Source organism: Vicugna pacos, chromosome 12, assembly GCF_048564905.1.
Source record: "Vicugna pacos chromosome 12, VicPac4, whole genome shotgun sequence".
In the NCBI taxonomy this organism is placed as follows: Eukaryota; Metazoa; Chordata; class Mammalia; order Artiodactyla; family Camelidae; genus Vicugna; species Vicugna pacos.
Genome location: NC_132998.1, coordinates 6,515,267 through 6,529,333, shown reverse-complemented (window position 1 = coordinate 6,529,333; position 14,067 = coordinate 6,515,267). Strand labels below are relative to the sequence as shown.

General features: G+C 34.7%; 2 protein-coding genes and 1 non-coding gene across 6 annotated transcripts in view; 1 reads left to right on the top strand and 2 right to left on the bottom strand.

Moving 5' to 3' along the window:
- LOC140685360 (olfactory receptor 10C1-like) overlaps positions 1–14,067 on the top strand; it is a 333,851-nt gene that overhangs the window by 235,277 nt on the left and 84,507 nt on the right. The window lies entirely within an intron of this gene.
- On the bottom strand, positions 4,101–4,173 carry TRNAS-AGA (transfer RNA serine (anticodon AGA)). The gene has a single exon. It is a non-coding gene; the product is annotated as a tRNA-Ser (tRNA).
- Positions 4,649–7,174, bottom strand: LOC102529651 (olfactory receptor 6C1-like). The gene is made up of 2 exons (XM_031673702.2): positions 7,116–7,174; positions 4,649–5,614 (listed from the first exon to the last, which is right to left on the bottom strand). The coding sequence occupies exons 1-2, from the start codon at positions 7,128–7,130 to the stop codon at positions 4,649–4,651; spliced, it is 981 nt and encodes a 326-aa protein (XP_031529562.2). The 5' UTR covers positions 7,131–7,174.

Genomic DNA, 14,067 nt, shown 5'->3' with positions numbered 1-14,067 from the left:
CATACTGTGCTCACAATTTTTTAAAAATGCTGTTCCATAGGTCAGCTAATAATCCTCCTTATCAGTAGCAATACTTAATTATAGGGTCAATTTTGTTTTCTTACTTTTCATCTTGGTCTTGCATTTACTTACCATGTCATTAACATACTAGTGAGAAGTATCACAAAATACAGATCTTTTGTTTATTTTAGTTCTGGTTTCTGAATATTCTTAATTATCTTTATTGTTGCTCTTATTTTTCTCAAATATTTTGATAGTTAAAATAACATAATCAGTTAATAATAAGTCACACATTCATTATATAATTACATAAAATAATAATACATATCACATAATAACTACTTTATAGAATATAAATGCTATATATTTCATCCAGTTGTATTGAGGTGTAAATGACATGCAGCACTATGTATAAATGGAAGGAATACAGCATAATGATTTGATTACAAACATCATGAAATAGGTTTATTGAATATTAACTATCTCATATAGATGAGAAATTAAAGAAACAGAAAAACATTTTCCTCATAATGGGAACTCAGGATTTACTCTGTTTACAACTTTCATACGTAACATACAGCAGTGTTAATTATCTTTATCATGTTGTACATTACATCTCAAATATATCATGCTAGTCCCTTCTGACTTGCAGAGTATCTGCTGAAAAATGAGCTGATTATGGAGATTGCTTTTTATGTGACTTTTTTTCTCTCTCACTGCTTTTTAAAATTATCTCTTTATCTTGGACGTTTTCCATTTTAATTAAGATATGTTTTGGTTTGAGTCTCTTTGGATTCATCTTGTTTGGGACTCTCTTTGCTTCCTGAACTTGGATATCCATTTCCTTGTTTAAGTTAGAGACGTTTTCAGCCATAATTTAATCAAATACATTTTCTGCTCCTTTCTCTCTCTCTTCTCCTTCTGGGACCCTTATAATAGAAATGTTAGTACACTTGATGTTGTCTAAGAGGTCCTTTAAACTATCTTCATTAGAAAAAAAATTTTTTTCTTTTTGCTGTTCTGATTGGGTGATTTCCAGTATTCTGTCTTTTGGGTTGCTAATGAGTTTTTCTGTATCTCATAATCTTCGGTTAATTCACTTCAGTGTACATTTTATTTCAGTTCTTGTATTCTCTAGCTCTGATTGGTTCACTTTTACTTTTTCTAGTTCCCTTTGTTGAAGTTCTCACTATGTTCTTCTGTTATTTTCCCAAGTCATGGAGTGTTTTCTGTTACTGTTGCTTTGAACTCTTTATTGTGTAAATTACTTATATTTATTTCATTAGTTTTTTTCTCTGGTTTTTTTTTCTTTCTTTGATACATGTGCCACTGTCCTTGCATTTGATTTGATTTTCCTTGTTTGTCCTATGACATGAGGTAGAAACAGTTACCTATCTCAGTCTTAAAGCCATATCCTTATGTGGACATCTCTGTGCAGTCTGCCTGTGCACAGTGGCTTTGATAGGAGAGCTGGATCTGAAGTGAGCACTGGCCGAGTATTCTCTTGGTGTGTGCTGGCAGCCGTCTCCCTGGGAGGTATGGCTGGAGGCAGAGTGACTAGAGCCATAGATCAGTGCAAGCCAAGCCTTCTCCCCGGATTGAGGATCGTAGCCACCTTGGCCGGGAGTGGGGGTGGAGGGGTCAGGGGCCCCGAGGGGCTAGAACAGCAGTCCAGAGTGAGCTAGGCTTCTCCCTAGCACAATGACAGTCTGTGTTTGGGTTGGGGTTGGGGCTGGGCCCAGGGGGCTGGAGCATGAGCCTGCGTGGCTGGGGGACACGCTAGGGGAATCTGGCAGGCTGATCAGGGCACCAGGCATTTACCAGTGTCTGAGATTGGGAGCAAGCAGGTCTGTTTGTCCACTCCTCAAGAGCAGAGCCTCAGTTTCTACAGCCCTCCAATAAGCCCCGCTGGTCCTCAGACCAGCCAAGGGGGCTTGTGCTCCTGGAGCCAGACCCCAGGGATAGGGTGCCCAAGCTGGGGGCCGAGGGTTTATTTGCACTAAGACTTCAAAATTGGTAAATATAATTAATTTTTAATAAAAGTGATTGGTTTTTCCTTAGGCATATAACACTCATCTTTTCCAACTCCTGCTACTACCTCACCTGAGGTGAGATACACTGAAGCCACTGCCATGAGGAACCTGAGATGTTAGGGGGAAAGGGAGAAAATAATGTCACTGGAAGGGCTTAAAAACTGAGGTTCCTTGCATGTGAATTCCTGGCAACGTTTCATGACGATTCAGCCTACCCATGTGTCATCATTATGGGCTTTATTCTAATACAATCTGTTTCCCTTTCTGTTTAAAATAATAAGTATCATTATTATTTCAGAAGAATTTCCTTCAGTCAAAGAGATGGCTAGGTGCTTTTCAAGAAAGCAGACGTTAATATGTTTATGTATTTATATGTGTTAAATAATAGTAGGTTTTAATTTTTCTGTTTTTAATAAAATGAAAAAAATTGCATCATAGATATTTCCATAAGGAAGAGTGAATCCTGGCCATTTGCTATTTTAAAAGTCCTGAACTCCTCTGTGCCTGAGTTAGTTCATCCGTAAATTCCTTTGAACACCTGTCTATCTCACAGAGTTGAGCTTTCAATGACGTCTCTGTGTGAAATCTTTAGGAAAGTGCCAAGCATGTAATAAAAGTCATAGAAGGCTTTGCTCTATGAAAAATATGCTTCCTGACCATTGAATTAAGGACCTTCAGCTTAAAGATGGTATCTAATGGTAAAGGCTATGTTAGGTCTAAGTTAAAATCTGCAGTAAGAGAATCACGTAGAAATAATAAAAATTGTACATAGAAACAAAATTGTACATAAAAATAAAATTGTACTTAAAGTTGTACATAAAAATGTGCATAAAGTTTCAGTTATACATGATGAGTAAGTTCTAGAGATCTGCTACGCAGCACTGCCTGTAGTTAACACTGTACTGCCCCCTCAAAATTTGAAGTGGGTAGATCTCATGTTAAGTGTTCTTGTCTTAAAAATATAAGCCTTACATATTCATAACTGTAGCAGTTAGATATGTAGAACAATATTAGTATTTATTACAATTTATTGATAGCTATTTATGAAATAAGCATTTAGATTATTTCCCTCCCTGTGGTAAGTTGTTTATACTTGATTTACCTGAACTTATAACCTGATTTACCCATGGGAAACATGTGCTTAGAGGGTATAGGAACCTCAAGTTTGTCAACTATTTGTCTTATGTAACATAGAAATTATACTTCAGATAGGATGGAATGAATGGCAGAAACCATTCTTAATTTTCCTCTAATATTTTGTATCTCTTTCAATTTTCTGTCAATTTTTTTTCTTTTCTCCACAAATCCTGTGTTGTATCTCTCAAGTGAATGTATCTCATAATGATTATTAGGAATGTTGCACCACTAATTAGGTTTATTTTTGTATTACCAAATTTGGTTTATATAATTTAGAATACTTTTTAATATCTATAATCATTATTTCACTTTACAGACAAACACACACACACACACGCATACGCACACGTGCGCACACACACACCCCATTCCAAAAATACTTTAGGCACTTATTAATGCCTCAAGCAGAATAAATGTGAGAGTATTTTAACAGATGAAATCCTAATTTTATATAAAATGGAAGATTTTGCATTCATTTGAAGCTTTTATCTTCTACAAAACTTAAATGCAATTTTTTAGGTATAAAATAATCTGGATAAATGCCCTGTTTCAAACTAGTCCAAATTTTGAGAAGCTTTTATATATACATATAATTCAGCAAAATCACAAAGGGGAGCTTACCTTCCATGAAATTACAGAAAGTGAATTTATCCTAAATATCTAAAATGGTTATTTCTTCACTATTTTCTTCTATGTATATCTGCCTGCATCTACTGTGTTTTTATGGGATTTAGAAAAATGGAGCTTTATTTAGCACTATTCCTACAGAAGTACATATTGCTAAAAATCTATACTTTTTAAATCAATGAATAAATTATTTGGACATCGTCTATTAAAGTAAGCAACAAGTAATGTTTCTCAGTTTTTTTTAAAGAGTTTTTTGTTTTGCTTTCATTTTTTAGGGGGAGGCAATTAGGTTTATTTACTTAATGGAGGTAGTGGGGATTGAACCTAGGACCTCATGCATTCTAGGCAGGCACTCTACCACTGAGCTATACCTTCCCCCCAATGTTTCTTAGCTTAAAAACAAAGTTTCACATTTTTCAGTAAATTATATGGCATCAAAAAAAATTTTCCTGAGAAACTGCAATATGGTAAAGTGAACTTCTGTCAAACAGAAATGAAACTCACAAGATTATGTTTTCTGTTGTAAGTCAGTCAAATATCACAGACATCTTTATACAGTGTCCTCCATTCCTGGTGATTGTTTCTTTCCTAAACAAAACTCAAAATGCAATTTTAACCTTAAAAGTTTTTTGTTTAAGAAGTTGCAACTAACAAGTGTTCAGAAGAATGAGAGTCAGAAAGACTTAAGCAAAGTTATGCAAATTGAATGAGAAAGATACTAAACAAACAGGCTTGTAAACTGCTAGAAGGAAAGAGAATACACAACGATGGCATGGAGATCATTGTGTTTTGACTACACTATTGAAAATTTTAACTTTCCCAGCAATGTGTCTCTAATTCATTACACCACATCATTTCATTTGCTTCTGAAAAATACTCTTCCTCGCGATGTCCATGAAGGCTCGCTTGACTTGCTGATTCCTTAGGCTGTAAATAAAGGGGTTCAGCATCGGGGCTACTGAGATGTTGAGCACAGCCACACCCTTGCTCAAAGACACTCTATCCTTTGCTGAGGGTTTAATATACATAAAGATGCAGCTGCCATAAGAGATGGAGATGACAATCATATGGGATGAACATGTGGAAAAGGCCTTTGTCCTCTGACTGGTAGAAGGAATCCTCACAATTGTGCTGATGATATATATGTAGGACAGGAATATCAGTGCCAAGGTGATAATTAAAGTGAACACAGCGCAGGAAAACCCCATTATTTCTAGGAATTTGGTGTCTGAACAAGAAAGTTGTAGGAGGGGGAAATAATCACAGGCGAAATGGTCAATAATATTAGACCTGCAGTAATCAAGATTTAAGAGCAACATGAGTACAGGGAATATCATTAAGAATGAAATGAGCCAAGAAAAGAAGACAAGGAGTATGCAGACTCTCTGGTTCATGATGGTTGTGTAATGCAGAGGTTTGCAGATGGCAACATAGCGGTCATAGGACATGACTGCCAATAGGTAAAATTCAGTGGCTCCCAGGAGAATGAAAAAAAATAACTGAGCAATGCAATCATTAAAGGAAATGGTTTTCTCTCCTGTAACAATGGTGATCAGGAACCTGGGTATAGTGACAGTTGTGAATGACACCTCTAGTAAAGAGAAGTTTCTGAGGAAGAAATACATGGGGGTCTGGAGGTGGGAGTCCAGCAGGGTCAGGGTGATAATGGTCAGGTTCCCAGTGATGCTGAGCATGTAGGTGATGAGCAGAAAGATGAAGATGACAGCCTGAAGCTGTGGGTCATCGGACAGTCCCAGGAGGATGAACTCTCTTATTACTGTGTAGTTCCTCATTTGTTTTCTCTTCTCTTGTGTCAACTACAAGAGGAAACACAAAGAGAAGACTTAAAGAAAAGAGGATTACCCACAGATAGCACTGGAATTTGCCTCTGGAAGTCAACTATTATGCCATGCTAATTTAATTTAGGAGATTTTTAAACAAGTTAATGAAAATAGATGACATGTTTTAAAGTAAGATTTTTACCATATGCCAGAGTCTGTTTCACATAGAATGTTTCTTTATAAAATCCCTATTTGACTGAGTGGAAACAGGTAAGAACAATTTTAAAACTCGTATCCAAATCACAGAACCTAAGTGGGAAGAGCAGGGATTTTAACCTGGGTTTTTCTAAAACCTGGAAATACTGGAATAGAAATGCTACCTGTTTACTTAACAGCCTCCCCTAAATGACTCCCTTCCCAATGGGAAACACCTTGTCTTTTCTTCCACTCCAAGAAAAGCATCTAACTTCCCAATTTTTGTCACCCAAATTCTTGTAATATTATTTCCTAGTGTAATATAGAAAAGCCAGTTGTGTCAGGAGAAAGGTCGCTCAAATGGGTATGTCTCCCAAATCTGGAAGTCATTGGAGTTAAATCTTTAACAACATGACAGGTTTCTGAGTTTCCACTCTCATGGTCACTGTCCCAACCTTCTGCTCCTCCTCTGAAGCCACAGATAATGGATTTATTGCCATGACTTCCTCAGATATTAGCGAGTCCAGGGGAGAATGGAGGCAGACTAGATATTGAGTTTTGGATGTGCGTTATGGGCCAAGGACACCAAACTGTACAGATGTCTAAAATAAAACGTTATCCTCCGTGAAACATTTTTTCTCCAGAATTTCTCACATCTAAGTGATATTAGTATTCTCTCTCTCTCTATATATATATATTCTAATTTCTATCTCATATATTTTTATATTTTTCCTTTTATCTACATCAGGATTCACTTAATAGAAGTTCTATTTTGTCAGCACATTAGAGTAATCATGAAATAGCAATGAAAACCTTTGATTTTGTCTTCCTAAATAACAGTAGTAATAATAATAATGCATTTATTTTAAAAAGAAGCTAAGGTTCCTCAATAAATTTCCTCAGTACATTTTCATATCAGTAATTCTGTGAATTTGCATTAAACGGTCAAGTTTACATTCCAATGTCAGGAGAGAATTTTCTGCAAAAGAATATTTAATTTCAAGATATATGTTTGTTGATTTGTAGTATGTAATACATTATAATCCTATGAAATTTCTCAACTTTGTTTTCTTCCCTTACATACATGAGCTATCTTTTCACTTACTTCACTTTCTAGCAAAAAAGTATTGCTGCTTTCAAATTAAGGAAAATTCCAGTTGAAATGGATGGTGGCCAAGGCTACTGCGAGAGCATGTGAAGTTCACAAGAAAATGAACTTATTCTTTCACTATTCCTCAGAGACTAGAGAAAAAGGCTTAACAGCACTTAGAAGAAAAACAAACATTATAAATACATATTCTGTGAATAAATTTATGGCCATTGAAGAATGATAGATACTTACAAATGTAAAATTCATTGTTCTCAATGAACAGTCTTCTGGGATTCATAGCTGTGTGTGACTCTTTGATCTGTAAACCATTTCTGGGATATTTCTGGTAAAGTAATCAAGGCTATATCCAAGTCAGTAAGACATCATTTCATACTTTCCTTCCTAACTACTCATTCACATTTTTTCCTAGTCCCATGTGATTTATGATAACCAGCTTCATAGTCCTTTCTATTCCTTCCTTTTTAATGAATTCTCATATCTTGGAAATCTCATTGTTGAATCAAGCTTGTAGCTCACTGCAAGTGAAAATTAACCTATTCAGCAAACAAATGCTTGCCCTTGTGTTAAATAAAACAACTAGAAATGATTTTCAGGACACTTCTGCCATTCCACAGTCAATCATAAGGATGGCTTCATAATAAATCATAATGATGGCTTCACAATAAATCATAAGGAGAAAAGAAACAGCATTCTACAAATTGTCCAATTTAAAAAGCAACTATACTTCAATGTCTATCAAAGATCAAGAGATTGTTTTTATTATTTTATATAAATTGTGAGAAGCTCCCTAAATTCCACAATATAACTGGAAACTTAGATTACCTTCCCACATTCTCTATGTGTACTGAATTTTCTCTTTTTATATTAAAACTCCTAGGAAGCCATAAGTGAGCTTGTGAACACATATATCCTCAATACAATCTTCAGCCTCAACATTACTACACAGTTTTCCAATTCTCTGTCTTTCCCCTGACGATCTTTTTCTTGGTGTTAGGTCTGTATGCTAGGTTAATTTGTCAGTGACAAGAACAGAGCATTGGATTAATTTGATATCTTGGGTAACAGTTTGGTTTTATAATAGCCCTAATTTTTTTTCTAGAATGATTTATTCTACTTCTGACTCTGTTTGCTGAGTAAGAACTCATCATGTAAGAACTTCATTATGACAGCATGAAAAAAAATTTCAGAAGAATCAATTCAGAGTATTTTCAAATTATTAGTTTAAGATTATCTTCGAATAATCTTGTAAGTTAGAATTCTGTTTCTCTGAGTCTTCTGGAAAAAAAAAGTGACCTTGCTTTTTGCCTAATGGGAAGGGGGAGGCAGATCAAGTCAGTGAGATCAAAGTACCAACTGGTATGAATAAGAATAATGAAAGAAAAACTGTTGTAACCTAAATCACTCTCAAAATCTGTAGGTTTTCAAAGAGATGTTCTCTTTCTCTCCTGATTGTCTCAGTTTGTAAATAGTATCTATAATTGAAGATAATGTATAACTTGAAAAGGAAAAGCAATTCTTATATGAATTATGGCATCAGGACTTAATTTTAATTTATAATGTGTGTGATTATTGGGACAGCCTACAGGCTTTGCATTCCAAGAGAAATGGATTAAAAATACAACTCTCCCTGAGTTTCAGGTTTGTTTTTTGGTTTGGGGGGATTTTTTTTTTTCCATTGTGAAAATGAGAATAATATTTCACAGAACTATTGTGAGAGCTAATTTAAATATAAAGTAAAATTAAATTATATAAAAATTTTATAGCACATACTCCCACACAGTAAACCCATTATCTTCTTTATTCCTAAAAAGAAAGTCAGTTATCACATTAGAGGCAGATAGTTCCACTATAAAATGATAATAAGGATGTTTGAGGAAGCTCATCTGAGAGACAATGCTAAGGTTTTACATACTTATCTCATCTACTCATTATGATAACACTTACATTTGAAGAAACTTTGACGCTGAGAGGTTAAATAACATAAACAAGATCATGTAACTAGTTATGGTGAAACTGGAATTCTAAACTCTTCCTGCCTGAAACTGAATCATATGCTGCTTATCAAACCTACATTCAATTAGGAGGCTGAAACTCACAGATTAATTCTCTGAAAATTAATAAATAAATAAATTACTATGACAAACAGTAAATAAACATGCTCAATTTTCATAATGCAGAAAGGAATAACAACCTCACATTATTTGAGTCAATTTGATGAAAAATTAAGCTAAGAATAAATAAATCAGATCTAAGGAAAGGAAACTTTTCACTGGCTTTAACTTTATAATCTTACCTCTGTTTGTGCAGAGACATTACAGCAGCTGGTTGAAATTATTTCTAAAAAATACTGTCAACTATTTCAGTTTTAGGTTAAAAAATCAAGCATTTCTAAAAATCAAGCTCTATCAATACATTTGGAGTTATTTTATTTCTGTAGCTAATTTTCTCTGATACGTTTTCCATTATAGCCATGGGAGCAAAAATAGGGAAGCAAAGCAAGTTATGCAGTTACTTTGAGGCTTTCTGGACATGATTTCTGCAAGGATTATAACCTGCATAAGCCACGTGTTATTTTATCCACCCTGTATGCCCAGGCTCATGGGAAATACTCCAGTGAATTCAATGTGTCAACAAAGGCCAAGCGGAAAACACACTTAGGATTATGAACATATTATCAACATTTGTACCAACATTGAAACAAGAAACATAAGGGACAATGTCCATTGAGACAAGAGGGTGTGAGAAATAGGCCAGAAGCATATGGAATATTTGCATACTATCTATGAGGAAATAGCTAAACATGGAAATGTTTTAGAAGAGGTTTCCTGAAATTCCTAAACCAAGATTTCTCTGAAGAGTAGATCATTTTTTTCCTTGCTGACTAAAATCCTAGGATGAGTCAATCTCATGTGTATATATTATATTTTGTTTTCTCATAAAATAAAATGTCTCCATAAAAGTGGCTCTTTGATAAAGGGTCAATTTTCAAAGAAGACCTAAGAATTCCTAATGACTATGCACCTAAGAGCAGATAATCAAACTATGTGAGGTATAAAATAATAGAATTACAAAAAGAAACAGATGAATACACTACTACAGTAGCAGAAGTCAACATTCATCCATCAGAAATGAACATACCCAGCAGCAAGTAGAAAATTAGTTAAGGACATTGATAAACTCAGCAATGTCATCAATCAACTGGTTAAAATTGACATGTGTAGGGTACTTCACCCAATAACAGCAAAATTCACATTTTTCTCAAGCACACATGGAATATTTACCACATTTTGGGACATCAAATACACCAAACAAATATTTAAATAGAAACAATGCAATGTCTGCTCCCAAACTGCAATGGAATTAAGTGAGAAATCAAGAACAAAAACATAACTAGAAAATCCTCAAATACATGGAAATTAAACAACATGGTTCTAAATAATATATGGAATAAATAAGTAGTGTCAGAATACATTTTAAAATATTTTGAGGTAAGTAAAAGTGGAAACACAGCTTGTCAAAATTTGTGGGATACAGTAAAAACAGTGCTTAAAGTTAACTTTATAACATGGAATAAACATATTAGAACATATGAAGAATCTAACATTAATCATCTACAAAAAAGCAGGTGTAGCATTACTAATTTCAGACAAAATACACTTTAAATGAGATCCATAAAGAAAGATAAAGAAGGACATTTTATAATGATTAAAGGAGTAATATACACTGAGGATATTAGAATCATTAATATGTATGCACCCAACATAGGCACACCTAAGTACATGAAACAACTAATAACAGAGATAAAGGGGGATGTTGATGGGAATACAATCATTGTCGGATTCTTTAACAGTGCATTAACATGACTAGACAGATCTCCAGACAGAAAATAAATAAGGCAACAGAGAAATTAAATGATAAAATAGAAAAATTAGATTTGCTGGATATTTTCAGAGTATTATACCCACCCAAAATAGAATATTCAGTCTTTTCAAGTGCACATGGAACATTTCCTAGGTTTGTTTATGTACTTGGGCACAAAAGGAATCTCAACAAATTTAAGAGGATAGAAATTATCTGAAGCATCTTTACTGACCACAATGCCATGAAAGTAGATAAACAGAGAAACAAAGGAGAAAAAAAGGAAAGCATGGAGATTAAACAACATGCTATTAAAAAGCCAGTGGGTCAATGATGAAATCAAAGTTGAAATTAAAAAATACCTTGAGACAAATGAAAAGGAAAACACAACCACACAAAATTTATGGGTCGCAGCAAAGGCAGTGCTAAGAGGGAAGTGTATAGTAATACAAGTCTTCCTCAAAAAAGAACAATCTCAAATAAACAATCTAATCCACCAACTAAAAGAACTAGAAAAACAAAAACAAAAACACCCAAAAGTCAGCAGAAGGAAGGAAATTATAAAGATCAGGGAGGAAATAAATACAATAGAGATTTAAAAAAACCATAGAAAAAATCAATCAAACTAAAAGCTGGTTTTTTGAAAAAGTGAATAAAATCAACAAACCTCTGGCCAAACTCACAAAGAAGAAAAAAAAGAGGGTACAAATCAGCAAAATAAGAAAGGAAAATGGAGAAATTAGAACAAATAAAATAGAAATACAGAACATCGTATGAGAATATTATGAAAAACTATATGGAACCAAACTGGATAACCTAGAGGAGATGGACAAGTTTCTGGAAACATACAGTCCACCAAGATGAACCAAGAAGAAACTGACCACTTCAACAAATCAGTCACTAGAAGTGAAATCAAATTAGCAATAAAAAAACCTCCCTACAAATAAAAGTCCGGGACTGGACGGCTTCACCGGGAAATTTTACCAAACATACAAAGAAGAACTCATACCAGTCCTTCTCAGACTCTTCCAGAAGATTCAAAAGGAGGGAATACTCCCAAACTCATTCTATGAAGCCACCATCACCCTGATACCCAAACTAGGCAAAGACGCCACCAAAAAAGAGAATTACAGACCAATATCACTGATGAACATACATGCAAAAATCCTTACCAAAATATTAGCAAATAGAGTCCAACAGCACATACAAAAGATTATACATCAAGATCAAGGGGTTCATCCCAGGGACACAAGGGTGGTTCAACATATGCAAATCAATCAATGTAATACATCACATCAACAACAGAAAAGGACAAAAACCACATGATCATCTCAATAGATGCAGAAAAAGCATTTGATAAAATTCAATACCATTTATGATAAAAACTCACAGCAAAGTGGGTATAGAGGGAACATATCTCAACATAATAAAAGCGATATATGACAAACCTACAGCCAGCATAGTACTCAATGGTGAAAAACTCAAAAGCTTCCCACGAAAATCTGGGACAAAACAAGGATGCCCACTATCACCACTGCTATTCAATAAAGTCTTGGAAGTCCTAGCCAAAGCAATCAGGCAAGAGAGATAAATAAAAGGGATCCATATTGGAAAAGAAGAAGTAAAAGTGTCACTATATGCAGATGACATGATACTATATACACAAAATCCTAAAAGTTCCACACAGAAACTACTAGAACTGATCAAAGAATTCAGCAAGGTAGCAGGTTACAAGATTAACGTTCAAAAATCAGTTGCATTTCTTTACACTAACGATGAATCAACAGAAAAAGAAAGTAAAGAAACAATCCCCTTTAAAATAGCAACCAAAGTAATAAAATATTTAGGAGTAAATCTAACCAAGGAGATGAAAGACTTTACATGGAAAATTATAAAACACTGATAAAGGAAATTAAAGAAGACTTTAAAAAATGGAAAGATATCCCATGCTCCTGGATTGGAAGAATCAATATTGTTAAAATGGTCACACTGCCCAAGGCAATCTACAGATTTAATGCAATCCCTATCAAATTACCCAGGACATATTTCACAGAACTAGAACAAATCATAATAAAATTTATATGGAACCACAAAAGACCTAAAATTGCCAAAGCATTACTGAAGAAAAAGAAAGAGGCTGGAGGAATAACTCTCCCAGACTTCAGACAATACTACAGAGCTACAGTCATCAAGACAGCATGGTATTATGGTATTGGTACAAAAACAGACATATAGACCAATGGAACAGAATAGAGAGCCCAGAAATGAACCCACAAACTTTTGGTCAACTCATCTTGGACAAAGGAGGCAAGAATATACAATGGAATAAAGACAGTCTCTTCAGCCAATGGTGTTGGGAAAACTGGACAGCAGCATGTTAATCAGTGAAGCTAGAACTCTCCCTTACACCATACACAAAAATAACTCAAAATGGGTCAAAGACTTAAACATAAGATAAGATACAGTAAACCTCCTAGAGGAAAATATAGGCAAAACATTATCTGACATACATCTCAAAAATGTTCTCCTAGGGCAGTCTACCCAAATCAATAGAAATAAAAGCAAGAATAAAGAGATGGGACCTAATTAAACATACAAGCTTATGCACAGCAAAGGAAACCATAAGTAAAATAAAAAGACAACCTATGGAATGGGAGAAAATTTTTGCAAATGAAACCGACAAAAGCTTGGTCTCCAGAATATATAAGCAGCACATACAACTTGATAAGAAAAAAAACAAACAACCCAATCCCAAAATGGGCAGAAGACCTAAACAAGCAATTCTTCAGGGAAGAAATACAAATGATCAATAGGCAAATGAAAAAATGCTCAATATCACTAATAACAGAGAAATGTAAATCAAATCTACAATGAGGTATCACCTCACACCGTCCGAATGGTCATCATTCAAAAGTCCAAAAATGACAAATGCTGAAGAGGCTGTGTAGAAAAGGGAACCCTCCTACACTGCTGGTGGGAAGGCACTTTGGTGCAGCCACTGTGGAAAACAGTATGGAGATTCCTGAAAAGACTAGGAATAGACTTACCATATGACCCAGGAATCCCACTCCTGGGCATATATCCAGAACGAACCCTACTTCAAAATGACATTGGCACCCCAATGTTCATAGCAGCACTATTTTCAATACCCAATACATGGAAACAGCCTAAATGTCCATCAACAGATGACTGGATAAAGAAGAGGTGGTACATTTATATAATGGAATATTATTCAGCCATAAAAACCAACAACATAATGCCATTTGCAGCAACATGGATGCTCCTGGAGAATGTCATTCTAAGTGAAGTAAGCCAGAAAGAGAAA